Below are 20,274 nucleotides of genomic sequence, written 5' to 3' on the forward strand. Positions count from 1 at the left end.
TTTCTTTCTTTCTGAACTGTGTTATTGCAACATCTTTATCTTTGCATCTTGCAGGTATCCACACTTGACTGAATTCTGGCTAATCTCGGTAACAGCACAGGTAGATCGTGGGGCTTGTTGGAGGAGGGAGAAAGGAGCTTGGTAGCGTAATTACCACCAAGATACTCCAGGCCAAGGAATGAGAGAAGTCAAAATGCACTTGCACTTTAGTCTCAAAACAGTAAGTTTTGATTGCAAGAGATTAGATTATACCAGTGTTTTTCAAAAGGTTCAGCCTGGATTTTCTGGTGGAAAACTTACTCCCAGATTTCCTCTTTTCCTACAAGCCAGTATATGTGGGTGGCAGGATTGGAGAGGGCTGAGTAACACCGAACTCTAGTTTTGCTAAAGTAGTGTCAGAATCTGTATGCAGCGCTTTGTAGCAGGCGTAATTAGTAGATCATACTCTCCCAGATCCAGAAGTAAGTTTCTCCTGGAAGGCTGTGTGCGCTTCCATAGATAGGATTTGGCAGCCCTTGGTATCCAGTAGAGAAAAAATGCTGGAAAATAAGTGTTCTCCAAAAGGAGGATGTGCTGGGGTGACGTGCTGGAGGAACAGCTGTTGCCAGTAAGTAGTTTTTCTATATCTGACTTTCTGCTGCTGCCTCAAATGGTGCCCTCGCCGGCTGGCGCAGCCTCTGATCCCCGTCTACGGACCAGCTTAACTAAAGGGTTACTCCAGCCCCTGGTTTTCCTGCCCCAGGAGTGCAGGGATTGATCTGAAAGCTGTAATTATAAATGCTATTGATGGCCTCGGAGGGGAGTCGTATGTTTTCTGCCTGGCACAGGAATTCAGGAGCGAGTGGGAGAGACTCTTAATTTGTAACAGGTTTGATTTGCAATCTGACTTGTGCACAATAAATGGGTAGCGGTGGTATTAATGAGCATCTGAAGGGAGCTGTTTTCTTTGCTACAAGGTGGCACTTCACTGGGGAGAGGCTAAAACTGAAGAGCCAGGTATGCAGGGTGTTTTGGCAGCTTTCACCTGAACCTTGAGGCACACAGAGGTTAGGAAGCAACGCCTGAATATTTGGAGAAACACCGATATATGCCAGGTGCAGAATGGATCGGCATGTTCATAAAAAGCCAGAGAGGTGCTTTCCTGCTCCACAATGCTCGCTGATGCTGTAGTGAGACGTGCACCATGACTGTTATTTCTGACCTATGGCTTTTCCTAGAATGCTGTAGTGATGCGTGCAGGGAGGAACCGGTGGGTTTAGAGCGTACAGAAATGCTTACAACTGGTATTTCGGTGCTTAAAAAAGCCAATTTGATACTTTGAGTTCTCCTAGACCAATTAAGTCTTCGAAGACTTTGTATTAAAAAATGTTTATGAAAGTAAAGCCTGAACATATGAGACAGAAGCTAGCCCCTTGTCTGTCAATATTTAAATTGAAATGTGACTTTTTTTTTCTTCTTTTTTTTTTTTTTTTAATCTGCTGACCAGTTCACTTAGCCTTCCAAAAAGTACAGAAGTTTTCTTATCTTGGTTGTTTGAGGTATGTACAGCAGTAGTGCTAAACTGTGGTACCTGTGTCATAGTTTCCTTGCCTTAATCTTCTTAGAGAATCTGTAGCCTGTCTTATTCTGAAAATGTAATGTTTATAAAACCCTGTTTTGTGGGCTAAATCTCTCTTGAATTTTACTGGATCGTAATTACTCTACCTAGTGTTGACGCGATTCAGTAACGTTGCTAAAAATGCAGACCCTGGTATTCCAGTCTACAGCTTCCCTCATCATTTCGTAGAGAAATAAAAACATGAGTGATGAAGTGGGCTTTGAGCAAATAGGTCTGACTTCTGTCCTGGTGATGCCAGAGGACACTGTCCTGAACATTTAATTTCCTGAACATTTCACTTCTGGTGGTCTTAAAAAGTTGCTGTACCAGAATAAGAACCGCAGTTCTGTTTAAATGAAACATCCAGCCTTTGGAAGAACCGGCAGAGTGTTGGAGTACTAAAGGTTTTGTTTTTCCTCTCAGTAGAGGAGCTGATGCGGGACCCATGGGACGGGCAGTGCCCTTAGGTGCCAGCAGCCTGGCACCACGGCATACTGTACCGCGGCTTGGGTGTCCAGCCCTGTGCTCTGCTGCTTCTCCCAACCTTCTACAGTGACTTTTCCTGATGGAAGTGCTGTCAAAACTTAGAGCTGCTGCTTAGAGTTTCCCTTCTTGGTATTAACTGTTTAATTGCCTGCTTCCTAGGAGGTTCCCGGAACAGCTGCTTTAAAAATTAATCCTTAAATTTTTGTATAAAAACATTTTAACCTTTTTTCCTTAGTGGCATGTGCTGCAAAAGCAAGGTTCCCATCTTGGAGATGGAGGAGAAGGCTAAGCTGCGGATGGAGGTGGCTGCGGAGGGATGGAGCCTGGGATCCGGAGCAGGATCCAGGGCGGTGGTGCCCGCTGCCTTCCCGGGCGGTACGGCGCTGGCGCTCTGCTGGGTTTCAGTGGAAACTTCCATGCGCTGAATGTGGGTCAGCATGAGAGGTGGCCCTGGTTCCATGCTGCCAGCATCCCGTGGCACTGAAGCGGTTAAACTGCTCTTCTGGTGTCCTCACAAGATGAAAACTATTTTAGTCCCATGACACTGAGCACTATGGGAGTTTAATGCTACAGTTCATTAAAAATGGAGGCTGGCCAGAGCCTCAGAAATACGATTCGGTAGTTCAGGCTTCCCATGTCCAGAGCACGTCGGAAGGAACAATCTCTACACAACTCCCCCAAACCACGGGGAGCACTCTGAAGCGAGGTTACCGCCGAGCTCATTCGTGTAACCATGTTCTTTGTCAGGGAAAACTTTTTGCAAAGTGCAGGCTCCCTCTGTGCTGGAGGTGCCTTGTCTGCCACCCCCCCCCCCGGCAGAGCTAAGCCAGCTTCAGCCCAGCCAGTGCAGCGCCGATGCCTGGAGGATCCTCCTCCCGTGGCAACCTTACCCGTGCAGCAGTTATCTCTACCCAGCATAACAATTCCTTTTTTTTGGGGGGGGAAGGGGGTGGTGTCCCCCCCCAAGCAGTGTTACAACTTGTGGCTTCCTGCTGGCTGCAATAGCGTCGTAACTAGCAATTACCACAGTTGTGCTACAGTGCCTGTCACGACCTGGTACGCCGTGTGTGTCATGTGTGTTGCTTTTTGTCGTCTTCAGTGATGAAGAAGTGTTTGTTCGTGCCTGGGCCAGATGCACAAGGAGCAGCGTGGAAATATTGCCATGTCTGTTGGGTTTTATAGCACTGTTGAGGGCCCTGGAGTTGCTGTTGCAATGGTTTGCAGTGGGCTTCTAATTAGAAAAGCATTGAACTAATAGGATGAGCTATAATTAGCAAGACCTGCCCTCTAGATCAGGGACCAGAATTCAGTTGCATATCCATTCATTTTCTAGCTTGGTGCTTTTGTAGTCATTTCTTCAACCTGTTGGAACCTTTTGGGGTGCTTTAAATAGTGAAACAGAGATGCACTGGGCATAGCTTTTCTGGGATGAGATGACCTCTGAGTGTGCTGGAGTTTTATCCTCAGGGGAGTGTCGGAGGGGCGACCCTTTACAGCCCCCTCTCCCTATCCAGAAAGGAGGACTAGAAGTCAGTGAGCTGTTGTCCTGCCTTCTGGACAAAAGAAAATAACTGCAACTTTTTGAGGAGGGAAATGACTCAGTTCTTGGTGGCTTAGCAAAAATAAGAGGCCGAGCTTCCAAGGAGTTGCCTTGGCAGGCAGCGTGCATCAATTACTGTGCTCCACTGCCAGCCCAGTGCTGCTGCCGGCTGCCCCCAGAGCCGGCACGGGCGTTGTGTCGGCGTGCGCTGCCCTGGCCAGCCCTGCTGCTAAAATTGGGGCTGTTGCTGCTGATTCGCTTTGTGCTGTGTAACAGCAGGCTGTGGTAAGGGGGGTTTGACTCGGGGTGCGCTGCCGACGCGGGTAACTGCCAAGCCAGTCGTATGGCAGAAGCAGCTGATTTTTCTAACCGACCAGGGTACGCTGGCTGTGGTTTTCTTCCCTCAGTGTTTTCACAGAGAGGGAGGAGGGAGGTTTGGATATCGTACGCTGTGTGTAGAGGCTCATAAAAGGATTTTTGTAAAGCATAAGCAAGCATCAGCCAGCAGAACTTCTTCTGGAGTAAGAAGCAGATAAACCCATGAGCCTGTTATTTTAGAATTATTTTTACATACTGTCCTGTAGGACAAAAACTTATTGGAGCAGTCGTTTCCCCCTTCTTTCTCTGCTTCACGTGCAACTTGATGGAAGCTTCTGCAGGGAACTGTGATGCGGTCTCAAGTGGGACCAGGAACAGGGGGACAAGTGGCTTCATCTGTGTTATGGATGTTGTGACTGGGCAGTGCTAGGTTAACAGTTGGATCAATGATCTTAAAAGTCTTTTCCAACCTAAATGATTCTATAATTCTGTGGGGGGTAGTGGTACCCCACCAAAACCTCTGCCTGTATTTACCCAGTGTGTCCAGCTTGGCATTAAAACTTGCTCTGATGTCCTTTAAGTGAAAATAGCAAATAGTCACTGAATTGCTGAACTGAGCCTGTGCATGAGCATGTGTGTGACTCTGGCGTCATGTCCAAAGCTGATTCTTTGTTTGCATCTCACGGTGTTGCTGCTGGTTAAGTACTAAGTAATATTGCCTTCATGTAGGTAACATTGGGCAAATACTGCCTTGTTGGCTGCATTTTACTTGCTATTAAACTGCTCATCCAGGGGCCTGCTGGCTTGTTGTACAAATTAAAAGCAACTAGTTTCACTCTGAAGATGTGTCTTCAAATGGTGTTCTCCTGCACGCACACATGGACCCGTGCTGCTTTTGTCAGAGAAGTAAAATGGGGAGGTGGCACAGCAATTGCTTTAAGACTTCCCCGAGCAAGCTTCTGTGGTACTGGCTGTTAGGACAAGTGCAGGACTTGCAGGTCTCTTCCTCCTCAAGGGAAACTGTCAGTTAGAAATGGGAATACTGCTTCCAGCAAGTGTTCAGGTCAAACCAGAGATACTAAGAAGCAGTTGGTTTCTTCCTGGAGTCTTAACTTTAGAAGCAAAGACTGAAAAAATACAGAATAGGAAAAGAAGTAATTCTAAAATCTTTTTGCGTGTGCTTTTGTTTTAAACCCAAATGCATTCGAACACAAGTCTGATTTGCGGTTCCTCTCCTTAAAATAATAGAATGCAGACTGCTCATCTTTCTCACGGGTACCGACATTTAATGATGATTGTCTTCTCGGCAAGCATGTTTGGGGTGGAATGGTGGGCATGTCACCAGCTATGCTAACCAGCTTGTCTCTTTCCCCAGGATCCTCGCTGCAGTCACTTTCAGACTGGTCGGGATCCCACCTGGAACCCATGAACTTCGCTGACAGGTAGGAGTTGTGAATGGGATGGAGGATAAGTCTCTCAATATTGCACAGACACCCCCTCTCCCCTCGTTCAGTACAGAAGGTGGGGAGCTGTGCTGGCAGGATGGAGTGGTCTTCTGGTCTTGTGCAACTTCAGCTCCTGCCTTGTCCAGGAGGACGAGGAAGAGCTGTAAAGGACCTCAGAGATAAAACTCAGATCAGAATTTGGTTCCTCTCCCTTTAGCAAAAGTTGCCTTTTAGTTCACACTTAATCCATGCTCCAAAATAGGTAAATCTCCCTGGTTTAGTAAGGGACAAAGAACTTTCACTTCCTTTTAACTGGGCAGTCACAACAGCTGCACAGTGGTGTCAGTCTTGAACAAGAGAAGAAGCAGAAGCAAGCACGCAGAAAGTCTTCCCTTGAGTCTTTCTGTACACTTTGATCATTTGTGGAACCCCCAGAAGAAAAATTGTGAATGGGAACAAAATTTCTGCAAGATACCTTGCAGCTCTGGCAATGCTTGGTGGTAGCTAGAGTAAAGCTCTGGTGACCAGCTGTCCTGTGTGTGATGGTGCTCACCTGTCCCACTGTGTTGTCAAATAAAGCATTTTATAAATAGCAATTCAAGGATCTCTTCAGTGGGGTATTTTTAACATGTATTGCCAAGGCTCTGGTGATCGATGTTAAGTGTATCTGGTTTTGCTTTTCTTCCAGTCTCAGTTTTCCTGGTGTAGGTGTTGATGTCTCTGCTTGTAGATTTACTCCTTTGATTTACTATGTTTTACCAGATTTGGCTTCAGAAATAACATTGTGCAAGCCACGAGGAAAAACTGATTTTTGGGGCTATTTATTACATAAGTTCCCAAATCTTGTAAAGTAGTGCCATCTTTCAGGAGACCAAATGGCTAAATGAAATCGTAAAAACACCTTTCTTAATGACATCAGCCAGAGTAACACTGAGAGTAGCAGAGAGTGTCGCACTTAGATGTCTTGACCGTAGCTTGGGAATTTCTTAATCTGCTCTCTCGTTCAGTGAGTTTTCACCATAAAACATCTGAAAAACCTAGCTCTGTGCAGTTGTAGAGCAGCGTGCACGAATACAATCTTATTTTGCCAATTCATTTGTTATCCAGCTACTGTGTTTTGAACCGTAATCAAAGCTGGTATTTAATGGTTATCCTGCACTGAGGAATCTCCGTGATGATTTTTTTTTTTTTTTTTTTGGTAATACAAAGCCCAGACATAGTCATTAGCAGACTTCCTGCCCAGTAGTTTCTAGACAAAAATAGATCTGTAAAACTTGGGGGAGAATTCAGGTCAAACAGATCCCTCGTGTAGTGGCTGTAAGTAGTGCCCTTTAAAAACACTTTTTAAACCCAAAGCAGTGGACCTTAGAATTAATAGTTTTAAAGATCTCTTTAGAAGAATTAGAATATTGATTGGTAAATAAGAAAACTCCTTAGTTGTATAGATCTTTCTTCTGGTGCCTTGTCCTTTGTGTCTACTTACACCAGTTCCCTCTATAATCGTACTGAGGCTGTATTAAATAATTTATATTGGGTTGAGTGTGAGTCCACGGTGCGGCATTTCTTGGAGAGGAGTGATGCTGAAGCCAGTTTGGATGGCCTGTGTCCACAGGAAGCCTCCCTTTAAGTTTTTAAAATGCAGAAAATCCAAGGAATTGCCCGTATTATAATATGCACAGCATGTGGTGCTGGAAAAGCTGATTGTTGTTGTGACTGGGTATTTAAAGATGCTAATTTTGCTGCTCTTGCATTAAAATAAATGAACCAACCTAGATCCCTCCTCTAATAAGAAGCATACATTAAATGGGGAGGGGGGTCGAAGAAGGGGAGGGGATCTGATTGCAATCGATGGTACCATTGCTTAGTATTTAAATCTCTTCCCACCAAATGAAAATTTAAATCAGGTTGTAGTTCTTTAATTGAAAGGTTTTATTTTTGAGTCAAAATAAACCCTGGATAAACAGTTTTTAATGATGAGTTAATATCTGTGAGGATCGATGGTGACTGGAGGGTCCATACCTTGCAGAAAGGCAGAGCCTGGCTCACCGAGGTGGAGTCAGACGCTGCTCCTCTGATAATAGCTGGTGTCTTTTAACAAAAATGACTTTGATTTCATTATTCTTTGGCTGCATCGCGTGAGGGCGGTTGCATTCCCCCAGCAAGCTCGGGGTGACAATGAACCAACTCCGTACTGAACCGTGCAGTTCATTCCTGAAAACTACAGTGATGAATCACGGCCACAGAGCATGCGAAAAACTGGCACCGCTTTGCAGAGCGAGGCAGGGAATCTGTGTCATTGTGGCAGGACAGAGAAGTGGGGGGGCTTTTTGCAGGCTGGATACTCCGAGGAAAGAATAGCAACACTAGTAAAAGGTATTTAGGAGAACAAACTGTTATTTTACACAGCTCTTTCAGTTGCTTTATTACAATTTTTTTCTAGGATAAGCTTGATAGCGAACACTTCTCTGAAGTTCTTAACAAAAATTTAGCAAATTAATCGATTGATTTTTACAGGCAACAGCTATTTTCCATTTACACAGCTACATGTTTAATATAATCGATGTGGCACATTGAGCTTTCTGTTAAGAATTGTGAATGCTTCTCTCTTTGTTACACAGAGCCCTTAGTGGTTAGACTCCAGACTAACAAACGGAGCCAAACTCGGTCATAGTAGTGATTTTTTTTTAAGGTGAGTTGACACAAATGCCGGGGAAAGCGGAAGGGTGACTCCTGCTGAAGTGGGACCTCAGCTACCGAAGTCCCATTTCTGGCCAAATACTGAACTTCATGTTTCTGGTGCTCTGAGCTCAACTTCAGTGCCTTTCAACAAATGTTTATCTGTTCATTTCAGTAAATATTTAGTCAAGCCCGGGCTGAATTGCTTCCTACTTGCACTATAACGACTGCGAGTGGTTGCAACGTGGGCATGGTGCATGTCTTAGTGCCTGGTCACTCGGATGGAAATAAAAGCTTCTGCGAGGCTCGAGGTACAGGAGGAGCTGATGCAGGTGCTGCCGCCCTCTGAAGCTGGGAGCAGCCGTGGGGATATCGTGGCTTTTTCAGGACAGGGTAGGATCCCGGGACCCCACATTTTGGCTCATTTCCGTCAGCCATTCCTTGGACTGGTATCCCTGAAATGATGCTTCCCTGCTGGTGGATTGCTCCACTGCTGGAGAACTTCCCTCTGCTGCCTCCGATGCCCGACACCCGTGGCACAGAGGAAACTTGTGGGCTCTGCCTCCTTTTAATTGCAAGTACTTAACAGTCCTAAGCAAGCTCATTTATTTTAATATTTTTTTTTTCTGCCTGAATGCTGAAAGAAAAGGGAAATAATAATAGTAGTGAAGAAGAGAGGCAGGACTGTGCAGGCGGGAGGTGCTGTGGTGGCCGGCTGGGTGAGCACATGCAGCTGAGCAGCGTGGGAGTCCGGCGAGGGAAGGGTTAAGGGCTGCCATTTTGTTATGTAACACCCTTAATGGACATATCGGTGAATGGCACCAAAATGGCAGGGCTTAACCCTTGGTGGGCTGCAGTGCTCAGCCAGCCAGGGGCTGGGAGCCTCTTCCCGCTGGGAGCAGGGAGTGGGCTGTGGAGCAGGTCCCCTCTGCTCGTCCCTTCTGCTGGAGGGGGCTCCGGCATTGCAATTCTTCTCATTTTTTAGGTCTCATGGAATGGAAATAATGGCTGAGATAGCAAAAATGATCAAGCCACCTCTGCCTGCTCTCACACTTTTTTGTTGCCTTCATCCGGGAAAGCATGGATTTTTGGTTGGCCAGTTGAAATCAGTTGTGGGATGATTTATTTTTCCCTGTCCCCACCACCAACCTGCAAAATAACCAGGGTTCTTGTCCTACTGCTGTTGCATTAGTTTAGACTTTAAAAAAATTAAAAGTCTAGTTCTTTCTTTGACTGTCTAAAGTTTATTTTTCTAAACATCTACATAAGGTCATCAACTCCTCTGTGTGCATGTGTATGCACACTTGTACGCATGCACATGTGGACACACATGCACCCAGTAGTACACACACACACACATATATATAAAAATTTTAATTACTTTTTCCAGGACATCTCACTTAGGGCTTAGTGATCAATGAGTATGTAGGAAAAAACCCCACTTAGAGCATAATGAGAAAATAAGCTCAGTTGAAAATGTGAGTTCTCATTTTTATATTCTGCTACGAGAAATTAATTTCTCAGCATCATGGGAGGGTGCATGTGGATGACCCAAGGTGCCTGCATGGGCTGTGCTTGCAGGAGGCCTGTGGTGTGTGCATCGTGCTGGGCGCAAGTGACTCTTCAAAGAGTCAGAAAGTTTTTGATCAGCTAGCTTTTTGATCAGCTGCCTTTAGAAAATATTCACTGAGGGGCTCCGAATGCGTCTTAACCTCTCCGTTTCCTCTGTAACGTCTCCCCCCCGCTTTTGCTGTAAAATTTTCCAGACCATGCTGGGGAAGAGGGTTGTTGATCGTTGCTTTTGGCTACCAAAAAGGGCGAGTGTTGCATCGCTGGATGGGTTGGTGTGCGGTTGCAGTGGGATTCGAGCCTGTCTGCAATGGTTGGTGCTGAGCCCCTGTCTGCTGCTGGTGCTTTGCCAGCACCGCTGATGGCTCCAGCACAGTGTTGAGATGGCATTTTAACCTCGGTCCTTTTCACTTCAAACTACCGAGTTGTGCCAAACAGCGAAAAGTAAGCAGAACTTCTCCATGAAGGAATCGCTTGGAATTTGTACAAGGAAGTTATAAATCATGGGACGAGAGAGGAGGTGATACGGATAACTCTGAATGTGATATGGAGAAAAGGGGAAGTGTACGTTACAAACAGCAAGCAAAGTGTGCTGCTTTCCCCCCCCAGTTGTGATTTTTGTCTTCATGTACCGTGTTGGTGTTCTCTGTGTGCCTGTGCACCAAACCTGTTTCAGCTGCCACCCCAGTTGCCTCTTCATGCCCTGGTCAGGCAGCAGCCAGGTGCGCCGGGCATGGCTTCTGCAGCTGCTTGGCTTTATTCTAGGCTGGACCACACATCTGGAAAAATCAGCATCAACTAATTAATTTCCCAAGTGTTAAACTGGAACCTTGTGAGCTTTTTCCTCTTCTGGAGCTTTTCCCTGCAGTGGCAAAAGGAGGCGTGAGCAGGTGATGGCTGTAGCATCCTCAGCCCTTTGCGAGGGGATGGGCTGTGTGTCACAGTGTCCCGCATGTCCCTGCTGGAAAATACACTGGCTGGGTTAAACCAGGTTTGCCGTCTTGGTCTTGCTGCTCTGCAATTTGGGGAGAGGAAGGGTCTGGAAGATGGCAAGATTGCTCTTTTGACCCTTTTCCTGATGGAAAGCATACAGGTGGCATCACAGGCATACATGATGTGTACCGGGCTAGCGGAAACAGGTTGTGAACGCCAGAGATTTTGGGTTTTGCCTTTTGTTGGTGTGCTCGGGGGACTGTGGCGCTGCAGATGAAAAATTTTGGCAAGGTTTGAGGGTGACCAGTGTAATGGCCTGCAGTTCAAGGAGTTCACTGTGGTTTATATGGGATACTAAATTGCCTTTTGAATTGATCATAGTCGTTAATCTGATACAGCCACAGCACTTACAGCTGAGTATTTGCTGCTCAGGTCCCGGGCGCTCCGCCCCGAGCTATGCCATTCCTTGTCATAAAAAGCAGAAGCTTCCATAAAACTTAGTTTACTGTGTAATCCTTACTTCCCCTTCCTTCTTTCAAATAGACAGTATAGTTGGGTTGAATCAAAGCTGTTTGTTGTTCATGTCGATTGGTTCCTGTTAACAGTGGAGAAGCAGAAGTGGGGATTTTGGGAATAGCTTCAGAAGTGATATGTTATCCTTGAAACAACCTGGATGTTTTGAAACATCCAGCTGATTTATTCTCGTCTAGTGGAATCAATTGGTGAAGATGTGATCTCAGTAAATCCAGCAGACTTGAGGGCTGGTCAACAGAGTGTACTGGTAAGATACTGTTTAATAGTGGTGGTAAAATCTCACGTGGTGATTGGCATGCCCTCCTTGGGTGATGGAGATTAAGCAAATTACCAGATTTGCCATCAAAAGAGAGTTTTCCTCCCAGGTGGGTTTGGGAACCAGGACACCGTCCCTGCTGGTGCAGATCCTCACAGGTGCGTTCCTCCTCCTTCTTTCTTCCAGGGCATCTCTCTGGTTTTAATCTTTTCCTACAGACCTTGAGTTCAGGCTGTTTGGGGAAGAATTTTGTAGTCTGTCGTGTGAAATAGATCCTGCCACAGACTCACCTCAACTGTATACCTGCTTCTTGGTGCCCTCTGACTTGCAGGAGATGGGGCCCATCAGCCCAGGCCATTCCCATCAAAGTCTCTGACACTACCAGTTTTCATCTCTCTTCCTGAAAAGAGAGGCAGAATAGCCCTTTTTAAAGAAATCCTTCTCGCTATTTTATCTTTTTTTCTCCTCCACTTCTCTCAGTGCTACATTAATTTTCCTTTAGGTCTCTGCATCTGTAGCCACGTTAGCAAATTGTTTTCTGGTACCATTTCTTAAATGGGTTAAAACTGTTTTAGGGAGCTTGGTTTTAGGGCTCATCTGCAATAAACATGATTTAATCACTATTGTGGCAGGGGAACTGTGCAACCAGATCTCTCTATTATAGTATATAAAAACCTTGAGCCTGTACTTGCAATCTTCAGATTTAGCTGTAAAAATCTTAGTGCAATCTCGTCCCAAGGTCTTTCCAGTAACGTAGATCTTCCCAACATGCTGTTTCAGTTGTGTCACGGATACTCTTCTCTCCAGCAGTCACTGTCCCAGCTTCCCAGCCTATGTCGTTGTGACAAGAAGTTGTGAAATTTTAACAAAAAAAATTGGACTGAATTTTGATTTGCAGAAAAGATGTAGCAGCCGTACCGTTCCTCGAAGGAAAAGGGGGGGTGTCCCTTTGTGACTGGGGGAGCAGGGTACGCACAGGGAAGCTGAGGCAGTTTCCAAGTCAAGTTTGTTCTCGGTGTCTGATAAGGAGGCGATGGCATTCCAAGGAGAAATGGCTGCTGCTAGTTCGTCAAGGAATCATGGGGTGCGAGATGCGATGTCCTTGAGATTTGTAATGGGAGAGAGGTTTGTTGGAAAGGTACGTTGTGCGTTTTCATCAAGGTTGTTTATCTGTTCGGTCTGACCTTTGTAAGGAGTTTGCGTGGGAAGGGTTTGCCTGTGGAAGTGCTGTGGGTAGGGTGCTCAGCGCCTGCCTCTGGCACTCCAGCGTGAGCTGTCTTGGTTAGCTAGAAAACAGTCGCTTGGTGAAGTATTCAGTATGCGTAATCTGTTTTTACATTAGGGTTTTGACTGCGTTGATTTTTTAAATAAAACTTTGTGCCAAGACGAGATGTAGATCACTTCCATGGCTCGTGATGCTCGCCCAAGTAAGTGAGATGCAGCCGTGAGTGCACAGTCCTGCCTGGTAGCCCTGCGTGTGATGCTGTGTCAAATACCCCCGTGCAGCTACTGCCTTTCCCCATCCCAGTCGAAACTGGGAAAAACAAAGGAGTGAAAATACAAAACGCTCTTAAAGTTTGGAGCCTGAGTACCTGAAGTGCCACTGTGGCTCTGAGATCTGTACATCTTGCGGCTTCTCATCCCTGTGAGGCTGAAGAATATGAAAATAATGAAAATAAACCCAGATCAGGGTTTAAGGAGGTTTCCTACTAACTAAGCAGTCTTGCTTCAAGAAAGTCCCTGTGGTTAAGAGCACATCACGGCATACGTAAGCTGGGCGATAGGTGGCCGGTCCTTTGTTTTAGCCCTGGGTTCAGAGGCATTTACACAGAGTTAATAGGAATAAGATTTGCTATTGCTAGTCAGACTGTCTGGTGGCTTATTCATGGGGGAAAGAGTTACACTGCTGTTCGGCAGCAGGGATACTTAACCCGAGGTGCTAGTATCATTACAAGCTGCCTGTCAGCCTGGGTACACCGAGCTGCGCCGAAAATCGCCGTGCTGCTGGTGGCGTGCCTGGGCTCGGTGCTGTTTACTCGCTTTCATAAATACCGACATTAACTTCGCCTTTCTGTAAAACACACCTTTCTCCCATTATTGTAGGTTCAAGCGCGGTCACGCTGTAAATGCAGATCAGCTGAGGGGGAGGCACTTTTGTGTATCGACTGTGATTTTAAATCTCCCCTCCCGCCCTTAAAAAAAAAAAATTATATATGTTTCATCCAACACCATGCAGAGAAACTCGTGGCCACTTGCATGGAGCTTACACTATCGAAATGGCAATTTCAGATAATGCTTATGTGACATTATTGAATAACAGGGTGGTGGGGGTGAGCAGAGATTAATTATGTTGCGTAATTATGTTAATCTCTTGCTGCTAAAAACATTTCAGACACTTTTGTTCAACTATTGTGTGATGGCCTTACACTTGGAACCCATTTTAAAAGGAGGAGAAAAAAAAAATCTTGAGAGATGGGAGGAATGCTTAAAATAAATAAATAAATCAATTAATTAATTAAAAAAAATTTAAGGGGTGTGTGTGTGTAATTATCTCCCTCTCCCCCCACCCTGCCCCAGGCCACCCCCTTGGTGCCCGGTGTCCCCGAGCATCCCGAGGGGAGCAGTGGGTGCCGGAGGAGGAGGAGGGATGCTCCATCCCAGGGTGCCGGCCGGCGGCGGGGTTAGCCCCGCTGCGGGTTGCCTGCTGCCGGCTCAGACTGGTTTCTGGAAAGTGCTTTGTCTCGCAGGCTGCATCCTGGGAAGGGTCATGTGGAGCCCAGTGATGTCATGGGATCAAAGCCTGACTCAGCTCCGCGTCCGACGGATGGGTGGCCGCAGGTACCGAAGTGCAGGCTGAGATGGCAGAGCCCACCAGGAGCCAAACTTGCCATGGCTCCGGCAGGCGAGGGGTTAAGCCTGGTTCCCCTGAGCCCAGTGCTTCCTCTGCTGCCTGGAAAAGCCTGGCTCCTTCTCCAGGAGGGGAGAAAGTCTCAACTTGAGCGTTACAATGGCAGTGCCTTAGCCTGGCAGCAGGCTGTCAAGAGCTATGGAAGCCTCCCTTCACGCAGGGTGTGGTGGTCCTTCTCCCCAGAGTCTCTGATTCCCGAAACTTGCAATCAGGCTTAGGTCCTCAGAAAGATATGGCAGCAGTCCCAGGGAGATCCTAATCTACAATTTTGTAATTGCATTTATTTGCATGTGAGGCAAATACATACATTCTTCTGCCTTTTGGTAAAGAGCCAAACTTTTTTTCCTCGTGGGGGTTTGTAGAGTCTCCTGTACTCTAATGCAGGGTTGTGTTGGTTGGGTGGTTGTTTTTTTTTTCTCCTCCTCGGTGATTCTAGTTTATGCTTAGTGAGGTTTGTGTGTGTGTTCTTGTTTTCCTTTTTTTTTGTTTGTTTGTCTTTGCTTGACATAAAAAGTGTAAGTACAGTGATGCCGGGTGCTTAATAGCTTCAGACTGAGATGTATGTTGGAGATAGGGTAAGTGAGCATACCGGCAACACTTCTATTGCTCTTTTGGAGCTTCTTTTGCAGTAACCGCTGTACTTTGCCCTGTTTTGAAATTAAGGTGTTTTGTCCAAGTTAGATTTTTTTTTTTTTGCCGGTGCTCTTAACTCCTTTGTGTCTCCTCTCTCCCCAGAGCCTCACAATGACAGAGGAAGCATGCAGAACACGAAGTCAGAAACGAGCGTTAGAACGTGAGATAACACATAACGATGTGGACAGTAAAAAAATAAAAATGGAGAAAGGACTGTTAGGAACAGATATAAATGCTGAAGGCGACATGAAAATAAAAACTGATCCTGGAGCTGGAAAAGTGCAAGGATTATTGAAAGGTGGAGAGGTGAAAGCAACCATTAAAGTGGAGGTTCAGACGGGAGATGAGCCTGTGGACATGAGTACCTCAAAAAGGTGAGTTATGACCTATGTGCTGCCGTTGCACTGTAACGTTTGGGATACTGGCACAGCAAAACGTGGTCGGATTGCACGAGGAAGAAGTTCTCTGCACCTTAAAGGTAGAGAGAATTAAAATTTTGCATGTATGTTGCAGCTCTGGCCCTTCACACGAGATTCAGCATCTACTTCTCTGTAACTTCTTTACTGATTTTTCTTCCCCGAGCCTTGACAGCAGTGGCAGCTGTGATGAGCAGCTGAGTAAAGAAATAAGGTCTTGCATAGAAAAACATACAAGTTACAAAGAGGATGCGCTTTGAGCTACTGATTGAGATTTATGTGAGGAAGAGTGGTTTGGGGTTTTTAATTGAGCTGTGATATAGGAAAAATAATAGATAGTAATTGTCTAAACAGAGGAGTTTTAATTGCAGCGTGATTCTTCCTGACAGAGCAGTATGTGTGGATAAGTCTGGCTTTCTTTTTGAAGAAACTTGTGGATTTTGACACTAGAAGCGCTGTGAAACGACAGCACCTGTCTGCAGAAGTTATCTGTAGGGCAAGTTCTTAATACTTTTTTGAAAGTTCAGCCTCCTTAACATGTCTGAATTTTGACACCTGAAAGCATAAATTCAAAGTTCCTTATCGCTTTGGAGAATTTTATCATTACAACAAAAATAAAGCTCTTCCTTTGACTTGTGTGTGAGATGCACACATGAATTGGGTGGTTCTGACATAGGGATTTACGGGCATCACTTTAAAGCCAGATTCCGAATCTTCTACCACATTTCTAACCCAGATTCTGGCTGTGCCAGCATAATAATTCTGTGGTCCTGATGTTAGTTAGCCCTTTGAGGTCTTGCTTTTTTCTTTATAGTGCAGTAAGATGCAACATGTGGAGTAGGGAGTCTAGAAGCCTCGTTCGTTCCTGGTTCCGACACCAGGTGATGCTGGAGTGGTGGATACGTAAGAGCTGAGACCTGCCTGTCTGTGCAAAATCGCTTAAACGGTTCTCAGAGTAATCTGTGTTCACTTGGATGTCGGGTATTGCGGCAGGGCAGATTTGAGGTGTGAAACTGAAAACACCAGATCATTATCAGCAGCACAGGAATTATTGGGAGGAGGGGCACCTATGGCTGCTACTAAGAAAATTGGTATCTTTGATGTTTAATGGCAGTTCATCTGGAAACTCTTCCAGACTTTTGATGCTTTTCTAAGAGAAGTAACTTAGACTGCAAGAGCCTGATTACTTTATCCAAATACAGCTTCAGTGTATGTAAAACAAGACCATCCTCCATCAGTGTGACCGAGGGGGAGTGATAGTTTTCAGCTTTCTCCACAAACTTTCTGCCAGAGGGACAATGACACAAGTTGCTCAATTTGATATTTAGGAGGTGCTTGTGTCTTGCACAGAAGCAGTTAATTGGGGTAATGGGTGACTTCCATGTCAAGCAGTTGTATTGTGCTAACTAGGAGTAAATCTCTGAAGGTGTCTTCTAGTGTAATTGCTACCTACTAATTAACCCGGGTATGCATGCTCTTTGTTTTGTTTTGAAGAATATCTAAAAAGACTGCTCATACCAAAAATTGAATAAATTAGAATCAGGTATTCTAACTCTTTTGTTGCAGTACTTGCCCCCACATGCATGTGCTGTTGGTGAATTTATAATATTTTTTGAAATGCGTGCCAGTGTTTCTGCTTTGTTGGTGTCCGTCTCTGTTGCAAGACGTGTGAACAGGATGATGAAAAGGGGCTGTACACTTAACTTCCCAGAGAGCATCTGGAACAATAACACCTATTTACATGAGACGAGAGAACATCCTTTCTCCGTGCAGCGTTCCTGTTTCAGGTGGTAATAGGATATTGTTGTATTCAGTTTCGGCAAGGAGGTAGAAGAGGCTTCCCCGTACAAAAAAAATATGCTTGCGTGAGGAGGCAGTCTGATCTCAAGTCCACTGAAGTTAATCATAATAAATATAATTAAGAATTTTCTGAGGCTTTGAGTAAGCTCTTTGGATACTGTTTAAGTTGGAACACCTTTCATAACACTTACTGGTATAAAATTTTTAATAGAGAAGGATTAAAACCTCGGTCATCTCAAATGACAAAAATGAGCTTGAGTTATTCTGCAGACTTCTGGAAGTAAGGCAGCAGCTTCCCAAGCTCCCTCGGTCCCTGCGTGGCTCTGCTCCCAGAGCACAAATGTGGTGCTGAGCAGCTGGCCGGCCGCAGGATGCAAATATCTCCAAGCAAATGCAATCGGAGTCTGGAGATGCCAGTGATAGAGAGGAAGCTTGGCTCTGGATGGGTCCCATCTCTTGCATATATATGAATACAATTGGCATTTGTAGGGAAGGTGGATCTTAATTTCATAAGGTTGTTGTTTTTGGGGGGTTTGGGGTTTTTTTAAGTATGGGACTTACCTTTCCACACCTTTGATCTTCAGAGGAATTTAGCTCCCAGCTTTCATGAGACCTGTGTCTTTCAAGCAGTTGAGCTGATTTTCTGAGATGAGAAAAGAGCTGTTGCTTAAAATGACTGAACTGCTACAAACTTCTTGGGTAAAATTCATGCTTAGTGATGTATGGTGCTTTGGCTTTTAAACTTCCTTAATGCTTTTGGAACTGCAAACATAATATTTTCCTTGGAAAAGGTGGCCCAGCAATAATCACAGTTTAGCTGACGTAAAGCTGATTGAATGGATTATCTTTCTGAAATCAGTTGATTTTTCAAGATTTGAAATACAAACCTAGCCATATCTCCATGTTAAACTTAAAAATACCTTTCTTTTAATATATTTTTTCCCCTAAACCTTGAAGCTAAATTTAAAAATAGTCTGGTTTGAGCACATTTTCTGATGCCAGACGAAACAGAAGAAAGTCTGTAGTGGTAGAAGTCTTTGATGAGAGGTCACCCAAGGCCAAACCAAAGTCTTGCTCCTCTGCCTGGCGTTTTTGCAGCACTGGGAGCTAGCTGCCCTGGTGTGTAATTATCCTAGACCTACTGCAGAGAAGGAATGGGAGGAAGGAGAGTCCTCCCGCCTCGATAAGGACACGTCTGGTTTGCAGTGGGATGGTAAAACAGTCCCACGTCTGTCGCGTTGCTTGTGGATGCACTGGTTTACATCAGCACGGGTGCTGGAGGGAAAGAGCTGCTTGAATCCTGACATCTTTCAAGCTCTGCTTTCCCTTTCCTCTGTTCTGCCCCTCTCCTCTGTTCCTTCCTTCCCCTTAAACACAGTTTTAGCACATTTGCCCTGCCTTGAGCATCAGTTGCTTCCAGCTGGGGCTTTCTCCTGGAGCCGTTCTTGGGCCGTGCTGCCTGCTGCCTCACAGTGCATTTGGCGTACTCCAGATGCAGCGCCCTCCACCTACAAACGTTTGTTCTGACTGTTTTTCAAGGTGTTTTCTAGTACTCCTCCCTGAGCCACACAACCGAACTAGTCACACATAGAGCCCTGGTTCAGCTCCTGATTCCTGGTGTGCTCACAGTGAGGTTTGGCAGAGACCAAGCGTGATCCTTCTGGACACAGTTGTGTAACTGGCTATCTGGACAGGAGCTGCTGTGCTCAGACAGGTCTAGGATGACACGTTGTCCTTGCTTCTAGGGCAAAAGCATCAGGATCCTTCAGGAGCAGCGTACTGATGTCCCAGTAGCAGGAAAACCTTGCTGGGAGGTGTGGAGTGTTTACAGGAAGGATACTACCTGACCCTGTGAGCGGCTGTGTTGTGCTGGGTTGATGCGCTCTGCCATCTGAAATCCTCAAAATTATAGTAACTCTCCAAATAGATAATATCAAAAAATGTTTCACTTCAGAATTCTAGAAAGCGAAGCTTCTCAGTGATACAGGGAAAGTGAGAGAGAGTGAGAAAATGCTTTTGTCACAGCACTTAAGTGTGATGGCAGTGGTGAGGGTGATATTATTAATAAAACATGAATACAAGAGTTGGCTTCTATCTATCTGTCTGTCTATGCCCAGTTCTTGCTTTGTCTTGATAGCAATCTTGGGGTGAACACGTCCTCCGTAAAGCAAACTGGAAAACTTTTTAGGCTGTGGAACATCTTGCAGTTTTTCTGTGTTTTCACTATTTGCCAAGAGTGGTACATTAGCGTGTTAATTATCTTATCTGTATTAATTGTGGCTTGATCAAAAACAGCTAAGGCTGGCTGATAAACAGAAATTATTCCTACAGGATTTGTATCAGTTGGGATTTTATTTTTAAAAAAAAACAACCACCAACCAACAACAAACAAAAGAACCCCACATTCCAGAACACTGTATGTGTTGTGTCCCCTTGTCACATTAAGCTACAGAGTATGGATTTTCCTTCCAGTTGAAATGTAAGCCCATTGGATAAGCCCAAAAGTCTGCATTTGATACATTTGGTTTGTTTTCCCAATAATTGCTTGCATCTCCTGATGTGGGGTACACGCAAATCTACCCGCAGCTTGAAGATCTCACTTCTTCAAATTACATGTGAGCTGGCCTGGCTTAAGCCACGCTTGTTTGCTTAAATGAAAACTGCATTTTTCAGGAAGGATGAGAGTGAAGAGTTTGTAGGCATCCGTATAGTTTGTGCTGTCAGACAAATAATCTATCTGAATGCCTTAGTTCCTTTAATTTTAGATCTTGCTGGTTATGATTTGTGTGCTTGAAAAATCTTGCACTGCTCTGGAACCTCAGGATAATCTCATCCCTTTGTTACGCAGGATAATTAAAAGTAACATCTAACTAACAGAGATTGTTTTGAGATTGTAGGAAAGTTGGCCTGGTGGCTGTGCTCCGAATTTTCGTGGTAGGGTTTGGATGCTAAATGTTGGTGCTTTGAAGGGTTTTAGGTTGTTTTGGGGGTTTCTGTTTTGTTTAATCTGGCCAAATCACACTTAAAACTTCCTGAATGGTTGGGTTTGATGCTGAAATTCTAACATGTGCTTAAGGACGTTGGGATGCAGCCTGTGTTGGCTGACCAGACTCTCCACTTTACTGGAATTTACTGGGAACTCTGTTCACGGCAGTGCCAGTAA

At 45.2% G+C, this 20,274-nt stretch overlaps 1 protein-coding gene across 8 annotated transcripts in view; it reads left to right on the forward strand.

Moving 5' to 3' along the window:
• GATAD2A (GATA zinc finger domain containing 2A) overlaps nt 1–20,274 on the forward strand; it is a 66,874-nt gene that overhangs the window by 27,426 nt on the left and 19,174 nt on the right. For 4 of the 8 annotated variants that reach the window (XM_040589566.1, XM_040589568.1, XM_040589567.1 and 1 more), the window contains exons 2-3: nt 5,317–5,383; nt 14,998–15,269. In XM_040589566.1, the coding sequence (XP_040445500.1) occupies nt 15,007–15,269 (263 nt within the window). In that variant the 5' untranslated portion in view covers nt 5,317–5,383; nt 14,998–15,006. Of the gene's footprint in view, nt 1–5,316; nt 5,384–8,298; nt 8,456–14,106; nt 14,193–14,997; nt 15,270–20,274 lie in introns of those variants that run through there. The other 4 variants (XM_040589570.1, XM_040589571.1, XM_040589565.1 and 1 more) reach the window with 4 other exon arrangements.

The sequence above is a fragment of the Falco naumanni genome, chromosome 4 (genome assembly GCF_017639655.2).
Source record: "Falco naumanni isolate bFalNau1 chromosome 4, bFalNau1.pat, whole genome shotgun sequence".
Taxonomy (NCBI): Eukaryota; Metazoa; Chordata; class Aves; order Falconiformes; family Falconidae; genus Falco; species Falco naumanni.